Below are 15361 nucleotides of genomic sequence, written 5' to 3' on the forward strand. Positions count from 1 at the left end.
ACACACACATAAAAACTCACAAAACGTGTTCCGTACAAACGCTAAATGACAGCTCTTCAGGTGAAGGAGCCAAATAAAAGGAATAGAAAAAAATAGTGGTTTTAGGGTTAATGTTTTACATGAATGTAATAAAAAAGAATGAATGTTTAAATCCTCATTTTTTAACTTATGTATGCATCTTTTAAGCAAGAAAGTATAAATTTAACATTTTAGAGTTACCATTTTAGATTATTCTTTTAGGATTTTAATATATTAGATTTTTTAAGAGCTATGTGCTGTTGAGAATATATTGTCAATTAGCTCTTTGTAAAAGTTTTAAAACTTCTATCTCTCAAAACAATTTTTTTCAACAAGAAAAAAAATTAAAAGCCATTAAAATTGAACCAAACTTCAAGTTCAAAGCCCTAGTTTGAGGCATCAGAAACATTGGAGGCATGATGGCATACATGAGGGAAAATTTCATGAATGTACAAAATTTTATTTGGGGTGTAATCTGCATAAAAAAATAAGGGTTTGCTAAGTGATATTCACCTTATCTGCAAAAAAGCAACTCCCCGGGTCACAGGAATTAGGAGCAGTTTACTTTGTGATGCGTCTGTCACAAATGACTGCTCTGTTTGACATATTCCGGAGGGTAAGAGCTGAGCATTGCGTTTTTGGCAGTGTTAGTCATCACATGACCTAATTTGCCTGGCATGAACCATCTGGCAGTTTTAGATTCCTTAGGCATTTTCAAGAAAGTTGCCAGGGCTTAACTTCCCATAAATTCCGATGCGGCCCGGAGCGCCTCTCGGGATTAGAATCCCCCGGCCGCCTGGCGTTGTCTCTGCCGCCGCGCGCGCCGCAGCACCCCTTCCGGCCCCGCCGCGCTGTGGTCTGGCTCGGGGAGCTCGGCAGGCAGGCTCCGCGCTCGCACCGTCCACATCCTGCCTCCCCGCCGCTCCGTCTGGCGCAGCCCTGAGATTTCATTGGCCAGCCCCGGAGGAAGATGAACGCTACTAGTTCTGTTTCCTTCGGATGCCGCTGTGACACCCGGGGCGCGGGGGGGCGGGAATGTTTCCTCAGGAGCTGGCTCAGAAAATCAAGGGCTACCAGGAGCAGATCGCTTCTTTGAACTCCAAGTGCAAGATGCTGACCGTGAAAGCCAAGCACGCCACCATGCTGCTGACGGTGACCGACGTGGAGCGGCTGGCGGAGGGGATGGAGAACCTGGACGGGGAGCTCCTCCCCGCGACCTCGGCCCACCCCTCTGTGGTCATGGTAAGTAAGGGTCAAGGCCAGTTTGCTGGGTGCCAGCTCGCTCTCTTCTGACTGTCTCCTGCCTAGTGGCTTTAGGCTCTTCTCCGTGGCTTGGTTTAGGGATCCGTGACCGGTCTTGCAGATTAGAACTCAGGAACGTCCCCTTAACTCTCTGACTACCTTTGGGCCAAGGCCAATCTTTGACGCTGGAAACAGTGACAGTTGAAATGAAGCTATTTGTTTGAGACTCCTGAATTACTTAACGTGCTGAAAGTTGGCCCTGCATTTGTTTATAATTTAGCAGTAATACTCAGAAGCTCTGAGCTTCAGAACAATTCCCTTGCACAGTTTTCTAGTTTTCTGGGGGATGGGAGAAGCATGCTACTTATATGTTTTGTGTGTTTTTCCAGCTGAAGCACTGGCTGACTAGGTATGTTTGAGTATTCTGTTGTGTAAATGTTTAATAAATTATGGAAGGAAAGCTATTATTAGACAAATAAGAAACTAGAAAATCCAAAGTTTACCTTTGGATTAAAATAAGTTCCATTAATTTCTCTCTGCAACATTATTTCCTCATAACTTTGCATCTAAACTGCGTTAATTAGTTTGATAACTCAGTGTTTTTCAGTGCTGTATATTTTCCACACCTAATGTGCTGTGCTTTGGGTAGTGTATAACCACACCTGGACTCTTTTGGCAGTATATTACTCTGGGTGCATTTATCTTGCTAGAATATTTGGAATTTGAAATACCCACAAAAGACCAAGCTTTATTTCATAGACCCTTCCCTCATTTGTATGATTCATGATTTTAATTTATAAAGATACAATCAATCAAGAAAAGGAAAATAAATTAGAGATAATTCATCAGCAAGAACACTCTATAATGTGACGTGCATCCCTTATCCCTGTTTATATTACAAATGGCCCCTAGGAGCATATTCACGTGAGGACAAAATTTTCAGATGGTAACACAGAATTTGTATGTAAATCTGGGTCTCAGTAATTCTAACTTTTGTTGTATAGTTATCTCTGTTTTGGCCTGTGCGTGCCTGACCAGGTCTTTTGTTAACATAGCTAACCAATTTTCATGTCCTTTGGGCAACATTTTATGTGACAGATGACTGCAGGTCGCTGTCACACTTTGCTGTCACCGGTCACTGAGGAGTCTGGGGAGGAGGGAACCAACAGTGAGATTTCCTCTCCACCTGCCTGTCGCTCCCCTTCACCTGTGGCTAATACAGATGCTTCCATTAACCAGGTACCGCCCACTTGGCATTCCTCCAGCTAAAATCTCTGAACGGATGCAGGGCTCCATTCTCTGTACTTATGAGATTATGGGTCTGAATCGTAGACTTTGAGAAACACACCGTTAGGTGTGATAGTTGCACAAACTGTGATTGTCATGTGAGACCAATACTGGCTTAACCCACCATCTCCTCTCCCAGGCTACTGAAATGAGATGAGCAAAAATTAGGTCACAGAAATGATAGCTGGAGAAAGGCCTGTTTTAAGGCATTATGGCTTTAGTTTCTGACAGCTGTCTGTAATGGAGTACTGCATCCTAACAGAAAATGAAATGTTCGTGTCACTGTTGTAAAATAACATGATTCTATTGCTGTTTTAACATTTTCACTGAATATAGTTTTGACGCTTACCAGCTCAGATTTTGAAGATGGAAAATTTATGTTCACTGTATCAGACTTTTTCTTTATTTGCTAATTGCCAACAAAATTAAAGGCTGTCAGTGTATATTTTGGAGTGCCTAAGTAGATTTGCATTTTGAGTTTTCTTACTTATCTTTCAATAATCTTAAATTTTATTTTTTATAAAATGGGGACCATAGCTCGCTGTTATGAGGTGTCTTTTTTGTGTACACTATATTAAATATAGATTATACTAAATTAAATATGTCAAAAATTTTCACGAAAAATATTGGATAGAGTTCAAAAAGATGCTTTTACAATAACCAAAATTGTTTTAATGCGTGTTGAATAATACTTTCTTTTTTTTTCCTTTAGCCAAAAAACTAAAAAAATATTTTAATTACCTTATCATGAAATTACTAGTGTTCAAAGAAGTTAAAATTTATTATCAAGAGAGAAGCATTGAACATTGCAAGTGTTCTATAAACTGTATTACAAATCAATCATATTATTTTTATTTTAAAGCAAAAGCATTCAAAATAGGATTTCTGTGATAAAAAGAACCTACCTCCCCCCAAAAGGGGAAAATGAAACAAAGACACCTTTAGATGAGACAGTTCTCTTGGAGGGAATTCCCTGGTCAGGCAACTAAGATCCTGCAAGCTGTGTGGCACGGCCAAAAAGACAAACAAACAAACAATTCTCTTGGTAAAAATCTGTGTAGCTTTAGGGAACATATCAATTCATGCATTCATCAGATACATTGCGAGCACCTGCTGGGCATAACGCCTTGTGCTGGGTCCCAGAGGTGTAACAAAGGCGGAGGCAGCAGTGGCCCTTGCCCTCAAGCACCTTGTAATCTAGAGAAAAAGTGGCCATAAGATGAATAATAACAAAAGTGATGAGAGGAAATTAAAAAAAAAAAGTTCACAGTGTTCTGGAGCATTTGGAAAACAGTTCTCCAAATTCTGATTTTAAAATATGAATTACTCATTCTTTGATGATGTGTTCTTCCCTGCGGTCACAGATTGTCGTTAGAATCATAGAAATATGGCTAGAGTCAGCTTTTTATTGTGTAAGAAAAATGTATCCTATATAATGTGCTTAATGTTCTTAACATTTTCAAATTGAACAATGATCACGGACCTTTGGACTAACACTTGGGAAGAGTATCCCTTTCCTAAAATTATAAGTCTCAGTGCTGCATCTTGTGAAGTGTCTTTCCAGGTACATGTGAAAGTATTCTGTAAATGGTAAAATATGCAAACATTTTTATTACGATGACTTTAACTGTCCAGCTCAATCGAACCCCAAAATTATGAGCAAAATTGTGCTTTGTCTTAATCCCGTTTGACACTCTACTCTGCCCATATCAACATCAATTTAAATCACATTATTAACCTAACATACTTACCTATGGAACGGCAAATTAGGGGGGAAAATCTTCATTTAGTTCATGTCAGGCGGCTGTACTCGCAGGAAGCTGTTGGAAAGCAAAAATATAATGGTTGGTGTTAGACAAATCGATCCCATCGTTCCAGCCACATGTTATGTTGTCCAGTGATGTAAGACAGAGGAAAATGAACAAATACTGCAACATGGCCAGTGATGCCTGGATCTACAAAATTTTCTCTTGAAACTGAGAACATTTAGAATTCCCATAAGTTCCAGTTTGCAGACTCAAAACACTGTACAGAATGTGCACAGCTGTTTCAAGGAGCGGCCAAATATAACGGCTTTATAAAGTCGCAGCTGTTAAAAAAAGGCTGTGTGCTTGCCGCTTCTGTAAGTAGATCTGCATTATATAACTAACTGATCCCCTGCAGTCAGTGTGTTCTCTCTCTGACAGTAGTTTTTAGCTGAAATGTGATAACAGTTTAGTTTACTTGAGGGTAGAAATAACGAGGCAGCCACAGAACTTGCTGCAGGCTTCTTGATCTTATTGAAAGCAAGCCACGACTTGGGCTTCTCCTCGGAAGAGCTGAGGGCAGTAGAAGTTTGAAAAGAGTGGTAGTGTAATGGGTAGAACCCCCGGTTCCGGGTTAAAAAGCTCAGAATGGGTCCCAGCTCTTCCTCTCAGCTGAATGTACCCAGAAAGTCCCTCATTTGTAATGGGAAGCAATGCTACTTAATTCACAAAATGGTGAAAGTTAAATGTGGGGTTAATTTTGAAAGTACATTTTAGACTGGAAAATGCGAATCAAATTGTAGCGGTGGTTTTCCAAATTTAATTCCTTAGGAATCTGATGGATAATAACTCCCGTAACATAGACACATAACCAACAAGAGACATATTTCTAAGGGTGATTCACTATGCCAAATATTGCCCTTATTTAGTAGTTACTTATAGGACTGATTGATTTATTTTATTGACTCTATGTATTCCTCAAATAGATGCAAATTATTCATCTACAAAAGGTGATATATTTTCAAATTATTTTAGGAAACCAAGGGTTGTCTTTCCTGTCTAATAGACCTGAGACACACACACACACACACACACACACACACACACACACGCCAGAAAACAGATTTTTTTGTGACAAATTTATTTTATTCTTTTGGGGAACCTTTATTTATTATAGAGTATTTAATTTAAATTTTTTACATTAAAGGACGTTTTGCTTTTCCTCGTAGACAGTAATGGTACTACCTTCCATGTATACAAAACAATAGAGTTTACAAAAGTGCCTTTACATATACCATTTTTAATGAATGTATATACTTGCCTGTGATTTGCCAAATACTCCATGAAACGCTCAGGATCAAAGACACTTCCACAGATTTTAAGGCACTCATAGTCTGTGTGAGAGCAGGCAAATGATGACCATGGAGTGGGACAAGTGCTGTGAAAGTGGGAAGCACAGTGTTAAGGAAGGACACAGAGTACGTACCTAAACAAGGCTGGAGTTCAGTGGGTCAAGGATGTCCCCCTTTTGTTTTAAAGCAGGGGAAGGTAGGTACAGTTGGAGTGCACTAGAGTGATGTGAAGTTTTCCAGGCAGAAGGAAGTACATGTAGGAAGTTTTTCAGTCAGCAGGAAGGAAAATGGCCCATCAAGGCAACTGTAAGTAATATCAGTATGATTGGAGAAACATAGATTTGGAGGAGGAGGTGGGAGGAGAAATGAAACTGAGAAGGTTACAGGAAACACACCCTGATGGACCTTGAATGCCACACAGAGGAGTTTGAACTTTGTCCAGAAGCTAATCCTTAACCACTGAAGGAATTTAACTAGAAGCTCTGCCCGGAAGTGACTTTTAGAACAGGTCATTCTGGATCAGTGTGGACAGGAGACAAATCCAGAGCCCAGGAAGCTAGTGAGGGACAGAAGTTGCACACTCTGATGTCTGGTCCAGACTGGTGATGTAAATGAGAGAAACAGCGCACCTGGACAGCACCTCCCCACATGAACGAGGCAGCCTCTCCTCCGTTAGAATTACTGTAGCTGTTTGGACGCAGAGTCCTGTCTTACCTACCTTCTGGTTTGCAAGAGAAGCCATGAATCGGGATTCTTACGAAAGCTCCCTCTCTGGATGAAGAGAAATTTTACACAATTTAAAACACTGTATAAACCAAGCTAAATGTATGCAGGCTAGAGGCAACTTGCAGGCTGCCAGCTTGCAACCTGAGAATTAGGAAGTTGTTGGTGTAACGTGAGATTGAACCAGTGTTTTGGCAAGGGTATAGACCTTCATCCTTACATAAGCAGGGGTGGTAAGGGGAAGAAGAAATAGAGAATAAATCCCAAGCAAGGTGATTAGAAGTTCCATTCACTGAAAGATGGATAATACTTCCTCATTTTTCCTAAATCCATTTCTCATCCTAGATGTCGGTTTTGTTGTTGTTTTTTTTTTTTTTGAAGTATTGAGTTTGAAGAGACTGTGGATATGTGAGTACAACAGGATATGTGAGTCTGGAGCTTAAAAATACAGCAATATTTAAGAATGAGGACAAAAAACAAACTACAAAAGAGAAAGATTGAATGACTAGAGAGCTGGGAGGAGAACAGAGGTGAAAAGCAAAGTGTTTCCAAAAAGGGATGGTCAGTGGTATTGAATGCTAGTGAGAGACCAAGCAAGAGAAGATCTGAAAAATAATCATTTTATATCATGGGAAACAGCAACTGCTGACTGTGGCCAGAGCATTTTCAGTGGAGTCGCTAGATTCGAAGCCCAGTTGGCTACTTAGAAGTGGACTGAGGGTGAGAAAGTGAACATATTAAGTGTAAACTACCATTTTCAGAAACTGGATTATGGAGCCAAAGGGAGAGGGAAGAAATGATGATTCCGAATGTATTTGTGTATGATGAGCCATCACATATTGATCTGTAGAACTTTCCAATATGTGATATCCTGCAAGAAAAAAATCAGAAGAGAGTGTGTAGGTGTTTTCAGATGGAAACAATTTGGCTTTATTTACACGCTGAGGAAAAAGACAGTGAAGAGGGAGTAGGTATTAATGGACCAAGACCCTTGCAAAAGCGAAGGTGGATGAGGTTGTGGGAGTCGGTAGGAGGGTCCTCTTTGATCAAGAGGTGAGTCTGAATATAGACAGCCTTGAAAATTTGAGAACTTGCAGGAGTATCTCCTCAAGGGCTTTGAGCGTGTGTGTGCATACTGGAAAGAAAAGTTGCATTGAGTCATGGGTGGAGTTTTCCAAGTGGCTGAAGCAGAGGTTCAAGGGGCAAAGGAGACACAGCAGTTGGCAAGAGAAGGGTTTACATAACTTAAACACAGTCAGAAATACACTTGGGGTGAAACCATTCAGTGATGACAGCCTATCATGTTCAAGGAGTGGAAGTGGGTGAGGATGAATGGATATAAGCCTGTCAAGGACGTGAAAATACCAAGATAATCTACTCAAGATGAGTGACAGGGTTAGGAATGAAAAGGAACCAGTCTCCATGCTTCAACGTCATCAATAAATGCTGGGACTTACCTAGAAGCCTCAGCAACAGCAACAAAATGGGTAGAAGGTCTCATGGCCACTCAAACATCACTGTATTTAATCGCAAAACCACCCAGTGTTATGCAGATGAGGGAACCCATGCATGAGATGTGAGTGACTTGCTCCAATTCTGTAGCTACTTGGGAGGAGAATTTCACCTGGGGTCTCAGGTGTCCTGACGCCTCCAGTGGCAGACTCCTGTCTGAACTCATTCTGTTGTATTCCACCACCCTGCTCCTGCCCTGGTACAGACTCCCAAGACACCAGGCTTCTTCCTGCTGTTTCCTTGGTTTCCCAGGTGTCTGGGGCTTTCATCAATACTTTTTTTTTTTTGTGGTACGCGGGGCTCTCACTGTTGCGACCTGTCCTGTTGCGGAGCACAGGCCCCGGACGCGCAGGCTCAGCGGCCATGGCTCACGGGCCCAGCTGCTCCGCGGCATGTGGGATCTTCCCGACCGGGGCACGAACCCGCTTCCCCTGCATCGGCAGGCGGACTCTCAACCACTGCACCACCAGGGAAGCCCCTCTCGTCAATACTTTTTACCAAGACATTATTATCAAAGCCTCAGTTTTTTGATCTTAAACAGTGCAACTGCAAAAGTAGTGAACTTTATTATAGCAATTTCCAGAATATAAACATTACGTCCCAGTTCAGTTTCTATAAATATATAGATAAACAACCATAAATTAAAACATAAAAACAATTAAACAACCATAAAACAACCATAAAAACAATTAAAAACACATGAATTATGTATCTTGAGCTAGTAATGCCATTATCAATACTAATAAAATATGTAATATTATTTATTATCCAAGAAATAAGAAAATTCAAAAGCTTCATTTTTCAGTATTCACTTTATTTCTTGTGTACTTCCAGGAATCGAATAGGAGTAAACCTCTCTATTATTTGTTTCTTAGAGTAGTTTTAACCTCCCCATTACATTTTCCCTTATTGATATTAACATATTTAAATTAATTAATGAATAATGAACTCACAAATATTAAAGATCTGGCTATATCTGAAAAAAGACTTTCTATAGACTTAAATATATTTAAATCAAGGGTTTTAAAAAATTATTCAAAACTTTGATCAACATATTAAGCAACATTTTAGGAAGCAGATCATTTAGATTCTCCTTTTTTGCTGGTGAATCAGTCTTTAAATATGTATAGCACTTAAACATGTATTCCACGTTGTGGAACAACCCGAGCAAACTTTTTGGCGAACCCAATATTTCCATTTTACCAGATATAAAATAGGAATGAGTTTTGGCAACTTGAAATATTGGTAAATTTTTTTTACCAATTCTAAAAAATTCTAAAGCAACTGCAGGGTGCTTTGATATGACCTTCTTGTTACAGGAGTTTACTAACTTTGATAGTTGGTAGCCCTGGGGGATGGGTGTGAATCCTAAACCTTTCCTCCACATGACAAACAGTACCCAGAGCGTCCTGACCTAAACCTTGTTTTCCTCTTGCATCCAACGCCGTGCTTTGCGCCCATAGGACATCGCTTATTACCAAGCCTTGTCTGCTGAGTCGTTGCAGACGGATGCCTCCAGGATTCCCCCCAGCACTCTGCCACCCCAAGAGCTCTGTGAACCAGGTCTGGAGCCGTCTGCTACTGCTAAACTGGATGATTTACAACGCTCTTGGGAAACCTTAAAGAATGTGGTAAGTCTTCGAAATGTGGAATTGTTTAGCCCACCAAACACTGATTACCTTAGCGATTGTCTTATGAAATACATGCATAATGTGTACACATCCCATATACAGTTGAACACCCTTTGTTGGGTCACAGAGGTAAAGCGGTGAGGAAAGAAATGTCATAATCTAGAAGATAAGGGGCTGGGGAGTATTTGGTAATATCCCTTTTCTTCTTTAGATCAGCGAAAAGCAGCGCACACTCTACGAAGCGTTGGAACGCCAACAGAAGTACCAGGACTGCCTCCAGTCCGTCTCCACGAAAATGGAGGCCATCGAGATGAAACTCAGTGAAAGTCCGGAGCACGGCAGGAGTACCGAGAGCCAGATGGCCGAACACCAGGTAAGAATAGCGATGACTTCAGTTTCCTGCATGATCACATAGGTGCACTGTTACTGACGACCGGCTGGCCAAGCGTGTGTATAATACAGCAGGCTGACACGTTTTTTACTGTATCACTTGTTACAGAGTAAACGAGATCCCAAGCCAGGTGGTGGTTGTTTCCATCACTGCTTCAGGGAGGGTCTACGAGAGGGAAAGAAGGCTATTGAGACCTTGACGTTGCTTTCTAACTTTTATTACACAAGCTGCATTTCCTTATAGTTGCCACATTATTTTTATTTCGTTTTGAACCATTGTTGTAAGAATCAAGTGTACCCCACGTCTACCTTCTCGGGGTATTGTTGTTTGAAGAAACTTAGCCAGTGTGTGCCCAGCACCTCCCCGTTATCACTGAAGAGAATAACTCTCAGACTCCAGTAGGCCAAGAAGCAGCTGAAGAATAAGGGATTCCAAGTTGTAATCTTGTGGTTTTCCCAGACTTGAATCATTTTTTAAAAGGGACACTGGACAGTGCTTCAGCGTTAGGTGAGAAACAGAGATGATTACGTTACCCTAACTCAGACAGATATTGTTAAAAATGCATCAACTTAAAATGCACGCTAAGAGCGTGCATAGCTTAAATCTGGTTACTGCTTTAGCAACATCATCGGGTGTACTCTTAACGCATAATCAGGTGTAACTGGGTCCGGGTACTGAGGCGTGCAGTCACCTAAATACTCAGCCACCGTGGTACAGGAAAACGCTGCTGCGGCCAGGACTCAGGAGCGTGTGACAACCCTATCAAAGGCAGAGGAAAAGAAAGATATTTTTAAATGCAAATTAAGAGCTATGAAAGCATGATGCAATTATGTAGTTATCAAATACTGGGTAATTTACCAGCGTTAAGAGTGAAACTCTGTACTTTATCTTTCTTCTACTTAACATCTCTGTAGTTTTGGAACCCAGGATAACCTTGGAATACATTGCTTGTTCGGATGTGTAGTCTAAGATAAAATTGTACTATTTTACAATAAAGGACCTTGCAGTATAACACAAAAATGAGAATATTTCATCTAGAGACAGCATGTTGAGAAACAGTGGTTTCAGGTTCCTGACACTCTTGTAACTTCTTAAGATAGAAATCAGAGTGTATAGCATCCATTTATGGGCCTTATTTTGGGAAAATGACCTTCTGTGGGTCTTTCTGCTATCCTAAAGTCACCCATAGTCCATCTGGTTTGGGGAGGATGCAGTGAAACTATAAAGTTAAAATTAACCTTTGTTTACTTGGATTAAGACAATCACGAGGACAGTCAGGGACTTAGGTCTCTACTACCATGCAGTGTCCCCGCAGCACCACAGTCCTCTCTAACTGGTACTCCCGTTTTCTAACTGTCAACAGCCACCTCACTGTCACCTGAAGGGGCCTCCTGGGGCTCTGTCTGCCTAACACCCTCCCCAACTCTTCACTGTACCTGGAAGGGCAGGAGAACTTCCACACATTTGACTACAGCTTCTTTTAAGCAACCAAAAAGGATTTGGCATAAATTATCCAAAGGCTGGATTAAAGTGAATTTGAGTGTCACAGACTTAGATTATCAGAAGCCAGCATTCCAGGAGAGGGTTTACAGAATTTGACTCTCTCTGCTTTTGGGTACTTTCGGGTACTTTCCAGTCACCTCTGCTTTTGTTCAAGGCTGATCATTCTTGTGTCCCAGGTGACAGACCACAGCTCCCAAAGACCCTTCAGCAGGTCCCACAGGATTTAGGACCTGTATGAAAGCAAGATCCTGGCGGTCTGCCTTGACCTTCCAGAGTTTCTAATTAAAATGCAAATTAGCCCCCAATTACCAGCATCACCCTGCCTCTCAGGTATTAGTATGAAAACACAGACTGAATGTAGAGCAAAAGTATTATTTTATTCAAGGGATGTAATGGAGAAAACTCAAAATTGCACATTAAAGCTCACTATTATGAATTAGAAATGAACCTGTGACTTTTCTTGTAATTAAGCCCAAGCACATGACTTTTGTCCCATTCTAAATTGAGAGTGGTAGTGCTAACAATTATAGCAATGAGGGGGTATAGCTAATTCAATGATTACCCATCATTGGAGCTTTTAACAATTATATTAATGCTCTAATGAGCGGGAAAGAAATATAAATAACGTATAATTTCTTGTATCATCACAAATCTAACATTTTCCATCTGACCTACTTTTGCTGTCTGTACCTAAATTCTGTGAATTCTGGGACAGCGCTGCCCACATGGAAGACTAACGGTATCACAATATCTAAATTGGTTCTTGGCTTCTGGAATGATACTTTAAAAATTTCAAGCAATACGATAGAACTACTCTTTCTAAATTCCAGTGTAATGTGGGTGAGAAAGTCCAGTATGCTTTTAGTATTTTCTAAAAATTAATAAAAAATACTTCAATTGCTGGTTTTTTCCTACAACTCTCTTGGAAGTACTAATGTTTCTTTAGAGAGCTACTCTAATTCCTACATTTTTCCTCCGAACACTTGTCTAAACCTGCTGAATTGGGGTGGAGCGCTGTGCCTTTCCTGTTACCCTCTTTAAATTGAACCGGAAGTTTAATTTTAAGACGTCAATGCAGTTCGTAAGCTGACTTGTGGCTGTCGTTCCGGGTGGTGAGCCCTCTGATTGGGACCTTCATTATCACGGGCAGCTAATGCTTCCTGGGCATGTGTTGTCTTTGCCACACCAACTCAGTGATGGTTAGTAGGCAGAGCTCTGAGGTTATTTCGGTTCTGTTTCTTTAATATAAATAACAGCTCAAAGTTTGAGATGAACTCTGATGTAGATAGTTCTGAAAGTCACAATGAAATTCATGTTCACCTTGGGTGTTGAACCAGACATGAGCTCCATGTTCTCCCCAGAGTGAGTCATTTTAGAAAAGCTCAAGGAACCTCTCTAAACCACAAACTGGTCATACACATGCCCTCCTTGTAAACACAAGTTGGAAACGCAAAGAGGAACAACATTTCATCTCCTCTCCTTAGTTTTGAGTCAGATGTTGGAGGGGAACATCTGGCCACCAGCTGAGACAGTTATTGGGCGAAGACATATTTAACTGCTGGATGCTTTTGTTTTTTTAGATGGAAGTGAAATTCGCATCCCATGAAATTAACCATTTTAAAGTGTACAGTTCAGTGGCTTTTAGTACTTTCACAATGTCATACAATCACCCTCCCAATCTGGTTTCAAAACATTTACATCACTGCAAAAGAAAACCCCATCCCCCAGTAAGTTTGGCTGCTGGATCTTGAAGTTAAAAACTATAGCAACCTTCCAAAAATATCCACTCTCCCCTGAGAGTAAACTGAAGCGTGAATAGGGAGGCTTGACTCTAACAGAATGGAAACTAACAGTTGTAGGATTCCTAATTCCATCATCACTTACTGAAGAACATTCAGAGAGCTGTTTTAGACATTGTGAGTCTGAAATGGAAGTTGTTCACTTCACTGTATGCCTGGTTGGTCAAATCCACTGAGATTAAATGAATGAGGAAGATTTTTTTTTTTTCCTGGTTGCTTCATGATTAAGATAACTGGTTTTTTTTTGTTTTGTTTTGTTTTTGGGTTTTTTTTGCGGTACGCGGGCCTCTGACTGTTGTGGCCTCTCCCGTTGCGGAGCACAGGCTCCGGACGCACAGGCTCAGCGGCCATGGCTCATGGGCCCAGCCGCTCCGCGGCATGTGGGATCTTCCCGGACCGGGGCACGAACCCGCGTCCCCTGCATCGGCAGGCGGACTCTCAACCACTGCGCCACCAGGGAAGCCCGTAGATAACTGTTTTGTCTATTATGAATTAGAATGAATTCAACTAGATGTGTTGAGCACCTACTATGTGCACAGCTGAAATAGACACTTATTCTTTAACATATGATTTAGGGGTAGATGAATTACCAACATATTATACAAAACCCAGCAATGTGATTATGGGTTACAGTGGTGGGAAGATCAAGGAGACTCTAACAGGTCTTTTGGGAGACATGGATTTTGAAAATTTGGAATGGTAACAGGAGTGGATGGGAGACACTATAAATGTAAATGTGTGAGGAAAGGCACAGAGAAGAGAATGAGAATGAACGTGGTGTGAAGTAGTGAGGGGGCTCTTCTTGCTTATGCAGAGAATCAGTGCAAAAAAAAGATACAATAAGGTCAGTCTAGTTATGGAGAAGCCCTCAAAACAGACCACATAATATGAATTTTATATTTTTGGCAATCAAGTACCAAAAATGATTATAAAGTAGGAGAAAATACTTTACTGGACCAAAACCATTTTGAATGTATAACAAACAATAGTGGTCTGTACATTTGTTACAATTACATTCAAATATCCCAGCAAGTTCTTTGGTGGAGATTGATAAGATAATTCTAAAACATATTGCAAATGTACTAAAAAATATGTATTGAAAATGGAAAGAGTCAAGAGTAGCCAAGACAACCTTGAAGAAGATGAATAAAATTGAAGGATATGTATCCTTTCAGAGAGTGAGATTTATAAAGCTATAGCAATTATGAGACTCTGGTATTGGCACAGACACCAAATGGGTCAATGGTGCAGAATGTGAAGCCAGAAGCACCCTCCCACCTACACGGACACTTCGCTTATGTCAAGAACTGTACTGCACAACAGTGGATGAAAAATCATCTTTTCACTAAATAATACAGGGTCAATAAGAAGAAAAAAAAAGAATTTTGACCCCTACTTACCCTGGACGCGGTAATTAAGTTTAGGTGGATTGTAGATCTAAATGTGAAGATTAAAAAAAAAATGTTTTGAAACAGTGCTTCTCAAAGCATCTGTAGTGTATAATCTTTTTTTTTTAATTTCTAACTCAACATTTTAGTAAAATAAAATAAAATACTGGTTGGATATTGTGTCAACGTCAAGTTGCTATAACATTTCTTAATGTTTACTTGCAATATCTTTCTCTTATCATGAACTAGAGACAAACCAGTTCATGATGGCATTGAATGGACCACACTTTGAATAGCACTCTTCTAGAAGGTAACATGTGAGAATATATTCATAACATTACGATAGGCAAAGATCTCTTAAATAAGACAGCAAAGGCCCTAACTTTTCCAGTGAATCAAAATACTGATATATTAGACTACAATAAAATGAAGAGCTTCTTTTTATCAAAAGACATCATTAAGGAAGCTTTTACCTGTTAAGGGACAGACACGTCACAAAATGGGAGCAGATATTTGCAATACACAGAACTAAAAGAAACACAGGCATTCCTATCCTGAATATATACACAAGTCCATGCATCAATAAGAAAAGGAAAGACTCCAATAGAAAATGGGCTAAAGATTTTTAGCAGGCGGTCACAAAAGACGATCTCCAGGTGGCCAAAAAAGCATAGGGAAAAGTGCTTGGTCTAATTAACCATCAGGGAAATGCAAATTAAAGCTGCAATGAGATACCACTATGAACCTACTAGAAAGGCTTAAATGGACAA

The 15361-nt window shown here is 40.4% G+C and overlaps 1 protein-coding gene across 5 annotated transcripts in view; it reads left to right on the forward strand.

Annotated features, from left to right (window-relative positions):
- SYNE1 (spectrin repeat containing nuclear envelope protein 1) overlaps window positions 1–15361 on the forward strand; it is a 464341-nt gene that overhangs the window by 283507 nt on the left and 165473 nt on the right. For 3 of the 5 annotated variants that reach the window (XM_082855887.1, XM_082855882.1, XM_082855884.1), the window contains 4 exons: window positions 1066–1260; window positions 2359–2499; window positions 9343–9510; window positions 9722–9883. In XM_082855887.1, coding sequence (XP_082712013.1) covers window positions 1066–1260; window positions 2359–2499; window positions 9343–9510; window positions 9722–9883 — 666 coding nt within the window. Of the gene's footprint in view, window positions 1–1065; window positions 1261–1295; window positions 1670–2358; window positions 2500–9342; window positions 9511–9721; window positions 9884–15361 lie in introns of those variants that run through there. The other 2 variants (XM_082855885.1, XM_082855883.1) reach the window with 2 other exon arrangements.

Source organism: Leucopleurus acutus, assembly GCF_964270905.1.
Source record: "Leucopleurus acutus genome assembly, chromosome: 15".
In the NCBI taxonomy this organism is placed as follows: domain Eukaryota; kingdom Metazoa; phylum Chordata; class Mammalia; order Artiodactyla; family Delphinidae; genus Leucopleurus; species Leucopleurus acutus.